The sequence below is a fragment of the Hemiscyllium ocellatum genome, chromosome 3 (genome assembly GCF_020745735.1).
Source record: "Hemiscyllium ocellatum isolate sHemOce1 chromosome 3, sHemOce1.pat.X.cur, whole genome shotgun sequence".
NCBI classification, from domain to species: Eukaryota; Metazoa; Chordata; class Chondrichthyes; order Orectolobiformes; family Hemiscylliidae; genus Hemiscyllium; species Hemiscyllium ocellatum.
In genome coordinates, this window is record NC_083403.1 from 83,854,350 (window position 1) to 83,866,793 (window position 12,444).

Sequence of the window (12,444 nt, forward strand, 5' to 3'; positions counted from 1 at the left end):
TATTTCAGGAATTAAATAACTACTTGAGCACATTCTGAATAAAACCCGTTATACACTTGTTCAGGAGCACTAACAACATTTTAAGTACTCTGGGTCAATACATTAGAAAGACAGAGGATTGCACAAGCAACTGGCTCTAGATGTGTCACTTTTGCCGTGACCAACTATTTAACCACTGAAAAGTTAAAGGACTGAAAGAAAAAGAGCAATCTAGAAATTCATCTGCTGATTATTTTTGAACAAAGTAATGAAATCTTTAAACAATGTTGAATCAAAGCTCAATGGGGAAAAAGTTCAAAGTTAAACACAGCAATTATAAGATGGAGGAATATTTAATCTTTTAGTGCATGATGGTCATATACTCTTAAGAAGTGTTTCCAAGAGGGAGTGCCAGATGTTTTCTCTTTAAAAAAAACACCTGTGATGTAATACTGCTTGCTTGGAAACTGACGGTGGAAAAAAATCTGTTACTGACATGTGAGTTAAAGAGATCAACTGTCAACAGCTGGAAAGCTGATCCTTTAAACACACTGGAAATTGTGACATTTTATGAACACAGCACACAGCAACTCTAAATCAAAAAGGAAAGCACCTTGCAAAATCTTGCCAATCTGAAAGCAATGTCCATTTCCCTTTTTCCCCTCAGCTTGCAAGACTGTTTGACACCAAAAAACATTGTTAGACTACATTGATTATCTGCTCAATAACACCAAAAACACTCCATATTAATATCATTTTCCTCAAGTCACAATGATCAGCAAATCCTTTCTGTTGGTGCAGAATTTGAATTACTAATTAAATTGGTGGAACTACCTGGTATTGAAACAAAATGACGAACAAGCCAAATTCTTTCAGCATCTGCAGTTTGACCATCTGCAACTATGGATGTCAATCCCATTCCAATTCCTAGTGACAGGGTCAATTGTTGAGATTTTTTTATTCAGCCTGCTCATTCATACTTGTGGAGCAGGTGGGACTTGAATACCCACCTAATGGCACAGGGACAGGGACACTATCACTGTGCCACAAGAGTCCCACAAGAACTTTTTCCCCATTGAGCTTTGATTCAACATTGTTTAAAGGATTTCATTACTTTGTTCAAAAATAATCAGCAGATGAATTTCTAGATTGCTCTTTTTCTTTCAGTCCTTTAACTTTTCAGTGGTTAAATAGTTGGTCAGGGCAAAAGTGACACATCGAGAGCCAGTTGCTTGTGCAATCCTCTGTCTTTCTGATGTATTGACCCAGAGTACTTAAAATGTTGTCAGTGCTCCATGGACAAGTGTATAATGGGTTTTATTCATTGTCAATTTAATACGAATGCATTAGCAGTGTCCACCTCCAATTACAGTAATGTGCCTCCTGCCAAAGGGGCAGGTGACTCAATAACCCAATGTCTCATGAAAATTGGAATCTTTTCTGGGGCATTAGTGTGATAACCCAGTTCCCACATATCATATAACCACCCCACTGCAAATGGTTGGACTTAAAAAAAGGAACAGACTCCATGTGGAACTGGATTCCATCCTTTTTTTTTGGTCTTTTAACTAGAGGCTTTATCTAGCTGTGCTTAACCAAAATAAGAATTTGAGGTGTGAAAGTGATATTGTTCAAAAATAGCCCCAATTTTAACTACTTCCAGCTCACTCATTCCATTGCACTTCCCACTCCCACTTGCTATCTTCCATTTTGATTTCACCGGGTTCACTGGAAATTAGACCTGCAGTATGGTGATGGAGACCTGAGTTAAAATAGCTAGATTTGATCCTGTTGAGTGCACTCACCAAAAACAAACTCTGTGAAAATGTGAGATGTGACTTCTGAGGAGGGGTTGTCAGTGGAAAGGTTACAAACTTGAACATAAATATTTGCACACAAATCTTGAATAAAGATTTTGCTCTGAATTTGATTTGGTATTGCCTTAATTTTTCATACTCCCAACATACTGAATATTCTGTCTATCCAGTGCAGGCTCCCACATTTACTGCAGACTGTCTGATGAAATATTTGCATGTGATCAACTGCTAAATATAATTTAAATAGATATAGCAAACATTTATACAACTACATTCTTACCTACTGCACAGGGGAAATGCTAAAATCCTGATTAATCATTCACTGCTGACTTTTTGATGTCACATTGGAACTTGTGCTTTAGGAAAGCAATTTGCTTTGGTTCTAAAGGACAAAACATTGGTGCACCAACCAGGCAGAGATAGTTGATGGGGTGAATGCTGTCCGTGAGATTCAAATATAGATTTTTTTTGTACAAGTAACCTTTTTAAGTATGCATACCCCAAAGTGTTTTCATATTTTGCTTCTTCCACCCATCCAAAGAGTTCATGTAATATAACAATTCTTTGAATGCTGACCATCTACGGTTACTCATGCATAAGTACAAACTGAAAATTATAATTAATTATAAAATTCATCTATAATTAATTATGTCTGGAACAATTGTTCTACTTAAATGTCAAAGGGACATCATAACAGGAAATCAGACTGGGCGACAGAATAATCTCATACTTTATCATTGTACACACTCCTTAAATTAGCTGAAGCTCAAGAGAACTTTCCTATTTTCAGAACAACATGGTACATAATAAATCACAATCCCTTTTTTTTATATAGAGAATACTATATAGGACAATATTGAAGCTCTAAGAGATGAAGGAACTAACCATCTATCTCATGTGCAGGCATAGTCCTATTCTCTTCTTGGTAATCTCTTGTTCCCCTATATACTCCCTTCTACACAGAGATACTCAACCTCAGAATCATTACACACAATCCTTAGCATCATATGTTAGCAGTCTTGGAGCCAGAATCATGAAACCTTTGTCTTGTAGGGCAAGAAGAAAAATGCCAATGGCGCAGAGTAAATCATTGACGCCTTCTTGCATCTTGCACCAACTACTACAGTAAAAATACCACAAAAAGGATCTTTGTATAAAATAGATTGATTATCTGAACAGCATAGTCTACAGGAATCACTTTCAAGTTGTTATAAAAGAACTTTGCATAATTTGTATGATGTGGAGATGCTGGTGTTGGAGTGAGGTGGATAAAGCCACAAATCACATGACACCAGCGCTCCAAAAGCTTGTGATTTCAAATAAACCTGTTGGACTATAATCTGGTGTCATGTGACGTCAAGATTTGTATGCTCATGTGGAGTAGTGCAATATTCATACTTGTCTGGTTCTGCTTAAGTTCAGTCTTGACCACAGTCAACAATTTAGCATATATTAATTCCAGAATTACCTACACTAAATTGTCAATCATATATCACTTAAACCCATTCACATTACCTCTTATGAAAGCCCTGACCATTGCTCTCAAGGCCTGACACTTCAGAACTATTGTTCTCAATCACATAAATTCTGTTGGCATAAACACGTTGTTGAAGAAGATAATAATGAGATCAAGTTGTTGATACAAAGTACTGTTAAATTCTTCAGAACTACAGAAAATAATCTTGACATATTTTTTAATCTGTGCAGAAGTTTTAATTCAGTGCCCAATGGCTTAAACATTAAACATCTACTGAAATTATGTTCATCATTTAATTTTACCATGGCAGTCCAAGCAGAAATTCTACTCACATCTAATTCTGATGTTTTACCCATGTGTAATGACAAATAAATAAAATCATATTAATATTCATTATTTGATGTAACGCCTATTCTACCCAACCATCTTTAGTTTATTGCAGGCTGACAAGTGCGATTTAAATAGTATTGCAAGCTGACAAGTGCTATTTAAATCGCTCATTCCTGAAGAAGGGCTCATGCCCAAAACACCGACTCTCCTGCTCCTTGGATGCTGCCTGACCTGTTGCGCTTTTCCAGCAACACATTTTCAGCTATTTAAATAGTATGCTTGTCATATTTGAGGCTTACATATCTTCCTCCTGGATTTCACTGCTGGAATCTTTCCCACATGAAGCTGAAACCCAAGCTCTATTAATGAACAAAGGTTTTTGTACAGAAAATTTGCATTTGTATGGAAATAAGGACAGTTTTAAAATGATCTTTTCTCTGTTGCTACTGGTATTGATGATAAAGCTACTATGGCTGGTTTTATAATCCAGTGATTTTGGTTGGAAGTGGTATTCCCCTTTCTGTATAACAGCTGGAAAAATCATAGGCTTATAAATACATGATGCATTGTCTGCAAGCACCACCCACCTCTTTAGTACTTCACTAAAACTATAGGGGTGATTTTAAATTCCACAATCTGCTGCAATGGGATTCAATCCCTGTTCCCCAGAACATTACATGGGTCTCTGGATGAACAGTCTAGCAGTACTACCACTAGACCATCACTTCCCCTAATTTATACTTACACAGCACAAAATTTGGTAACTGCTTTTTTTAAGAGCAAAACTGGAAATTTGTCTCCCTCAGAAGGAAACCTGGCAACATATCTATCCTGTTGGGTTCTGCTAATGAGTATAAAAAAAACACTTACGTAAAAACTAAAGGAATCATAAGGAAGACATTGAAATGGTTCTCATGCTTTCCCTTTCTTCACATGTTTGTACACAGAATATTTGTTTCTTTGATTATACACGGATATTTGTTATTTATTTTTATAATACCATTCTGCATCGCATTATATTTAATTAATGTTTTTCTTCCCTCACTTCGCTTTTCTTTTTGTGGTTTACTTCTTTTATCTTCCTTTGTTGCTTCTCATGTTCTCTTTTTCTCCTGTTGTTTATATTATTTTGTTTTCCTCACTCTTCCTTTCATCAACCTACAGTAAGCAGTAGGGATGATACTAATAGATTTCAAGAGACAGAGAGAACCATGGACGAAATTAATCGCAGCAAGGTGTGGAGTGAGATAGTGTGGTAGGAAGAATATGGAGAAACAATAAAAAAAGGCACAGGTTTGAAGGAATTTCAAAAAACAGTTATCTTGTGTTTGCTTACAAGTCTTTAAAAATGATAGTTGTTAAAACAGACAGAATCTTTGGCTTTAAAAATAGAAGCATTGACCACAGAAGTCAGAAAGATATGTTAAACACATATAAGGTATTAGTTTGACCACAGTTGGAACATTATGTTGAATTCTGGGCACTACACTTTAGGAAAGACATGAAACCTTGGAGAGAGTACTGGAGAGATTTACTGGAATGATTCTTGGGATGAAGAATTCTCATTATGTTTTTAGACTGAGAAGATGTGGTTGTTCTCCTCGATGTAGAGATAAATTGATAAATTTGATAAAGTATTTAACATCATGAAGGATTCAGATACAATAAGCAAAGAGATACTATTTCTGATGACTGAAAGGTTGATAACAAGATTTCAGACACATTTAATCTGATTGACTAAAGAACCTGAGGAGACATGAGAATGGCATTTTTAAGCACTGAATGGCAAACATTTGGAACACACGGTCTGAACAGGACAGTGGAAACAGATTTAATAATAGCATTGAACAGGAAATTGGATAAATATTTGAAAGAGAAAAGCGTTCATGGGAATACAAGGAAACAATGGGGAAGCTAGATTAACAGGCTTGTTTTTGAAATGGCCAGTGCAGACTCAATGGGCTGAGTGGCTTCCTCTGTGCTTTACTGTTCTTTACTTCTGTAAAAGCATATTTTACTCTGTTTATTTCTAAAATTTAAAATTTGGAATATGAAATAAGCAAGCATGCATGTGTTTTGATGAATTAACAGTCAGCACTGAAGCATAATACCATTTTAAACCATGTTTAAGTTATGTAATAAGTGGAATCATTGCATACATTCCAAATACTTTCTAAATGAGACTATCAGCCCATTTGATCCATAGATTTTGAAAATGAACACAAAAATACTATGTAAATTACTTTGTTCTAAATAATGGTTTGATACCACCGAATTCTATGTGAGAATAATAATATAACAGTAAGATGGCTGTTGTTCATCAAAAATGACAAGTGACTGCACCACCAAAATATTGAGCATTTATGTTCATTTCATGGCCATTTGGTAGCTATCCAAAAATGCCAAAGCTAATTATTTTGTAGCTAATTCAGATGTAATGAGCTAAAAAGGAAAGGTGTCAACATTCACATCAAATTTAAAATCCTTATGATTTGTGTGCCGCAAGATGGTATAATGCTCTGTTGTGCTACATAAATGGCCAGGATCAGATAACTGAGCACAGATTGGGAATTCTCATCAGTAAACTTTACATTTTGGATGTATTACCACCAAAGCACAGGAAGCTTCAATGTCATAATTTAATGGAGATTTTGCTGACTATTGTTCATCAGCATTGGAGAATGCTTAAGCACTTTCACAGGAATATGAGGAAACAATGGGGAAGCTTGATTCATTGGATTGGTCTTGAAATGGCCACTGCAGACTCAAAGACACAACTTTATCAGACAGTTTCTAGTTATGTCATCTTGACACATGAGACATTGATTTTAAAATGGTTAATGATTTGGAAACTCATGTAATCAAACAAAAGTACCATTATTTGTCTGTATGAATCATATCAGTAACGAACATAGGAAAGTGCCACTTACTTCTTGGTTCTCTTGGCCCATCCACTGTAACTTTTATAGCTCTGTGATAAGTGGCCACTTGAGGTGGGTTTGTGAATACTGTAATTGTCAATGTAAAACTTTTACCTGAAAAACACAGTGCAGATTAATTTTACTTATTATATGACCATTATGCCCAAGCTTCCAAACAACAATCATTGTACATACTGTTCTGTAGCATTATGATGGTGTGGTCTTAAATAACTGACAGCACAGGTATTTATCATTGCACCCTAAGACAAGCAAAGTGACTTGTGTTTTCAGCATAACGTTTTGGGTGGATTATTTTTTCTGATATGGTCTCTATTCCCCTTCCCCCAGTTAAAACATTTGGGGGAGTGGTAGTACTCTACCCAAGCACTACTGTCATTTAAGGCTGGGAACTGCATTAATTACTTAAAAATGAGACTTTTAAAAAATTCATTCATGCGATAAGGACATTGCTGTCTAGGCCAGCATCCTTTGTCGATTCCTAGTTAAAGGTCAACTACATTGTTGTGGTTCTGGAGTCACATGTAGGTGAGACCAGACAAGGATGGCAATTTCGTTCCCTAAATGGCATCAGCGAATCAGATGAGTTTTTTTCCTGACAATAAGCAATGGATTCATGATCATCATTGGATTCTTAATTCCAATTTATTTTCATTGAATTCAAATTGCACCATCTGTTATGGTGGGATTTGAACTCAGATCCCCAGAATATTTCTCGGTTTCTGGATTAACAGTCAACCAATAATATCATTAGGCCATTGCCTCCCCTTTCTGCCCCTATCTGGGTATTAATGAGAATGAAGGGTCTTAATAAGCTCAAAGGAGAGTAGAGGGCTTCCCCCTTGCCGCCATAAGACTTCAGACAGGTCAGAGAAAGAATGTATATGGTGGGAAGGCCAGCCACTGGGTCTTACCATACCTCTCAGCCATCATAATAACTGACAGGGGAGTGGAAATATCCAGCCCTTTATCACCAATATCTTTGTATTAATGTTGGTAAGTGCATGCTTAGTTGTTATTTGCAGAAAATGTTATCATACAAAATAGGGGTTGTGACCAACAATTATTTTATAAATGGTAATGTTAGTGAAAATCATTCAGTCTCCTGTGGCATGAACTTTTGCCAAAAAGTCTTTTATATTTATAATCTGTTCGTCTTCATTAATATGAGATCTGATAGTGTAATCACATATCATATCACTGAAAACAAAACTTTGAGCACTTGGAAATGTGTAGGACAATTTTTAAGACATTACCTATGCGAAGAGTTTGCATTTGTGGTCATGGAAAATACATTTCTGATGGAAAGAGATGAAAGCATTAATCCTATATTGATGGAAATATTTCCATTTTCGGTATATCTATCCACTGGGAAACTGATCCCTTAGTCTTATTTAATAATAATAAAATAATTCTACAATATGTCATTTCTGGCAAATTACTATATACCAAAGAAACATTTCTGTTGTTTGAGAATACCATGGCTCACTATTTTGCACATTAAGAAGTCTGTGATTAAGCCCATGTGGCTGAAAAGCGACGTCATATTCTCATGGTCTCCAATATTACTGTTCCTTCTGAATCAAGTGATTGTTTCATCATTGATTGTGTTTGATTCATTAAAGTTGTTATGTAGTTCAAATGTCCAAAAAGGCCCATTTTATGACAGAGATTTTTTTAATACCCCTTCCTAATCCTGTCCAGAAACACTCTATTTTATCCATGTAAAAATTACATGTATTATTTACTCTCCTTATGTAAGTCCCTTTAGATTCATTTGACACTTTCTACGAGATAAAAACTGCTCTATTTCATAATTTAAAATCAACTTATTGGTATCTGAAGTCAGCTTTGTATCTACGTAATGTCAATGACAGTTGTGAAGATATAACAAAACTACATTCAAATCAGAAGTCTCAATGTCAGTGTAACTTTTCAAAAGCCAAACATAATTTTTTGGAGGCTGGAGTAAGCCATGTGTATTGGAACAATTAGTAGCAAGCAAGGAAAAGAATTGGTTCTCTCCATCACACTAATGAGTTTCTTGCCACTTGTTTGCTTTGCAGGGTAGGATTGGAAATAGGCTACATGCTTTCCTGCTAATGAATTAAACCTCACATTTCTATTGGATTTGGTGGCCTTATGCCTTATAGCAAGTAGCTTAAAGTGTGACATTGTAGTGCTGTTGTACAAGGCCGGCCACATAGTTGCAGTGGTTGGGAAATGCCCTGAAAGTAAGTTAACAAACTAACAAGATTGTAAATGTTCTTCAATAGAACATTAAGTATCCTCAAAAAGAAATTATTATATATAAAAAAAGAAATATATGAGATATGTGCAACAACATTTTAGCTATTGTTCATGCATGCATTTAGGATATCACCACAAACAGGAACTGGAAAAATACTTCTCTTGACAAGGTTTATTTTTGTCTGTCGACTGATCTTAGCAAAAAAAAAGTGAAAGGTCATTTCACACTTGTATCTAAAGACGTTACACACATTTAACAACCCTAACATATATTCAGGAGGTCTCAATGTGCTTCAAAATCAGTTAATTACATTTTGGAGTGCAGCTAGTGTTGCTTTGTAAACAGACCATGATAATATAGTCTGATTTTTCATTTCAGAGTGCATCATCTTCATGAAAAAAAATGCTTTATTTTGTTTGTTTAAAAAAAAGGTACAGACCCCATACTTGGGAGAGTGTAGGTGATAACCTGCTAAGATTTGCCACTGGAAGGATAAAGTAACAGAAATATGTAATGAACACAGAAATCAGAGGAGATGTGTATAGGAGCAATTTACAGACATTAGTTGAGATCAGGAAAATAAAGGATTTCAACATAAGGATGAGAATTTTAAAGTTAGGGATTTTGCAGGTTCTGGCCTTAAATTTCTGTGAAGACCCATGTGATGTCTTACCCTATTAAACATGGAGCACAAATGCAAATTTCCATTGGACGGGTGACTGCTTTGAGATAAAAAGTCATGAAATATAATAAAATATGCAGAAAATTGTTACTAAAGATGGAAATTGGAAAGCTGAACTAGAGAGGCTTTGAACTGTTGAGTCTGGTGACAGTGAAGTCATAGGTGAGGTGTTTCCAGAATAAAATGTGCTGAGGCATGGCCAGGGGCCAATGATGTTACAGCAGTGGAAGTAATGGTTTATTTAATGGATAGGATAAATACTTCAAAATTCAGATTAGGGATGACTAGAATGTAGAAGAAGCAAAGACTTGAATTTAAACAGCATCAATCTTCATTCATAGTGTCCCAAGGTATTTACAGCCTACTAAGTAAAGCATAGTAATTTTTTAAGATGTGCACAGCGCACTCCCACCAAGAACTATGTGACAATGGACAGATACATATATATCTTTTACAGCCACCATAAATGTCAGACAAGGCTTTGGTTTGACATTTCATATGAATAGCAGCATCTTTCATAGTGTTGTACTATCTAGGCTTTCGAGCTTAAAGTCCCGCTCACAGACTGAGACCTACAGTCTCCTGCACTGGAAGTAAAAGTATTGTTGGCTGACCCACAGTTGAATATGAGGCTGTAAACATTCAATTTCAGAAAGAGACAGTATTCATAGAAGAGTCTAGATGCATTAGTCAGAGTATAGAAATTGTAGCACCAAGAACAATAGGCAGGATTTTATCAACTTGTCTGAGGTGTCATCCGCGGTTCAGAGAACTGGTATGAGATGGCCATGGTCATCATTGAAGGAGCCTTCCCTGGATTTAGGATCACGGAAGTTGTAGTCCCATATGCTGAAAATTGACAGCAAATCGAAGACTGGTAATTTTCTACTGCAAGCACTGATACCTGAGGAGCAGTGGCAGCTGTGGTAATGCATTCAGGTCACACATTGCCAAAGGTGATTGAGGGCAGGATGGTGTTTGCGGGAGCAGGGATTGCAGAAGGAGGGGAAAGCAGTTTGGAAGTAAAGGCAAAAGTAGAATAAGCAATATATAGGTAATGAGGTTAAAGTTTGTAATTGAGTATAATTATGTTGCTCATAACACATAATGAATACCCAGTTTGAGCTGCTGCATCTCTTCTGAACCTATCTCATTCAGCATGTTCTTAGTGTACCAGGAGTGCGTACTCAGCCCCCTAATGTACTCACTGTATACCCATGACTGCATTGACAAATACCAGACTAATGCCATTTACAAGTTCACTGATGACACTGCCATAGTCGGTCGAATCTCAGATGGGAGTGATCATTCACAACAAGCTTTCTTGGACTCTTTATGTGGACACACTGGTTACAAAGGCCCAACAAATGTCTCTTCTCCCTCAGGCAGCTGAAGAAATTTGGCATGATGGCGAATACCCTTGCCAACTTTTATTGGTGTGCCATCGAGAACATTCTGTCTGGATGTATCACTACCTGGTATGGTAACTGTACCATTCAAGATTGAGATGGTTACAGAAAGTGGTGAACTCAGCCCGGACAATCACAAAGACCAATTTCCCATCTGCAGAATCCATCTATCAGGCCCGCTGTCGAGGAAAGGGCGCCAGCATTCTCAAAGATCCATCCCACCTTGGCAATGTTTTTCTACAACGTCTACCATCAGGGAGAAGGTACAGAAGCCTGAACACATGCATCAGCCGGTTTCGAAACAGTTTCTACCTTACTGTTGTTAGAATACTGAATGGACTCACAAACTCTTAACATTCGCATGTACCTGTGTTTTTGTTTTTGCTGCTCTTTACCTATTATTTACTTATCTGTGCTACTTAATGTTGTGATCTGCCTGTATTGCTTGCAAGACGAAGTTGTTCACTGTGCCTCGGTACACGTGACAATAAATTCAATTCAATTCAATTCAATTCAAAGCACGATGGACAATTTCCTCAGTTTGAAGATGGGATTTTCTCTACACAGGAGCTGTGCAGTGACCGTTCCTACCAATACTGTCACGGACAGACACAGTAGAAATAGGTGGATTAGCAAGAGCAGCACATATTTAGAAATGGAGATGGAAATGTTTGGAATATGGGCTGTGAGACATGCTGCTGTGAGTAAGACTGTGGGGCTACTGCTTGACTGTACTGTAAGGCAACTTGCTCAATTTTAGCACTAGTCCCTGATGTTATTAAGAAGTATGTTGCATAGTGTGCTCTTGCTCTTTCTAGTTCCTAGATTGAGACTGGATGGTCCATCCCGTTTTATTCCTGTAACTTTTCTATGGTGGTTTGTACAATTGACTGTCTTCGCAAGCATTTCACATGGCAGATAAAAGTCAACTGCAATGCATAAATCTGGAATCACATGTTGGTCAGGATGGCAGATTTCCTTCTCTTAAGGGGGTTAGTGAATCAGATGGTTTATATTGTGATAATAAGATAATTTTCTGGTCATTATTATGACAAGAGCTGTATTTTTAAAAACCCCATATTAAGCAATTTAAATTCAACTAGCTACAGTAGTGGGATTTCAGTCCGTGTCATTAACCTGGATTATTAGCCCAAACATACTGCCATGGCTCCAATGTTGGGGGGAGGGCAGTCATAGGTCAGATTATATTTTTCAGTCTAGATAACCAATACAAAATAGGTTGCATGATTAGTCATTCATTTATTGTTTGTGTGACTTTGCTAAGAGCAAAGGTTAAGGTCAAAAGCAATTATATAGTTTAAAAAAAACACTTTGGAACATCCAGTGATGGACCAGTATCCAACTGAAAATTCCTTAATCCAAGAACATAATGCAATGAGGCAAGAATGGATATTACATCCGTAATTCCTACGGATAATAATGAAGTGTCAACAGCTCAAAAGTAGCTGTAAAACATTTTGGGACATGCAGGAACATGAAAGATATATAAATTACAAGACTTTCTTCTTTTTTTATATTGATCATTGGCTCTGCAGTGAA

General features: G+C 36.6%; 1 protein-coding gene across 5 annotated transcripts in view; it reads right to left on the reverse strand.

The window, feature by feature from the left end:
• runx2a (RUNX family transcription factor 2a) overlaps positions 1–12,444 on the reverse strand; it is a 151,361-nt gene that overhangs the window by 73,711 nt on the left and 65,206 nt on the right. For all 5 annotated transcript variants that reach the window (XM_060851381.1, XM_060851390.1, XM_060851362.1 and 2 more), the window contains one exon: positions 6,534–6,638. In XM_060851381.1, the coding sequence (XP_060707364.1) occupies positions 6,534–6,638 (105 nt within the window). The remainder of the gene's footprint in view (positions 1–6,533; positions 6,639–12,444) is intronic.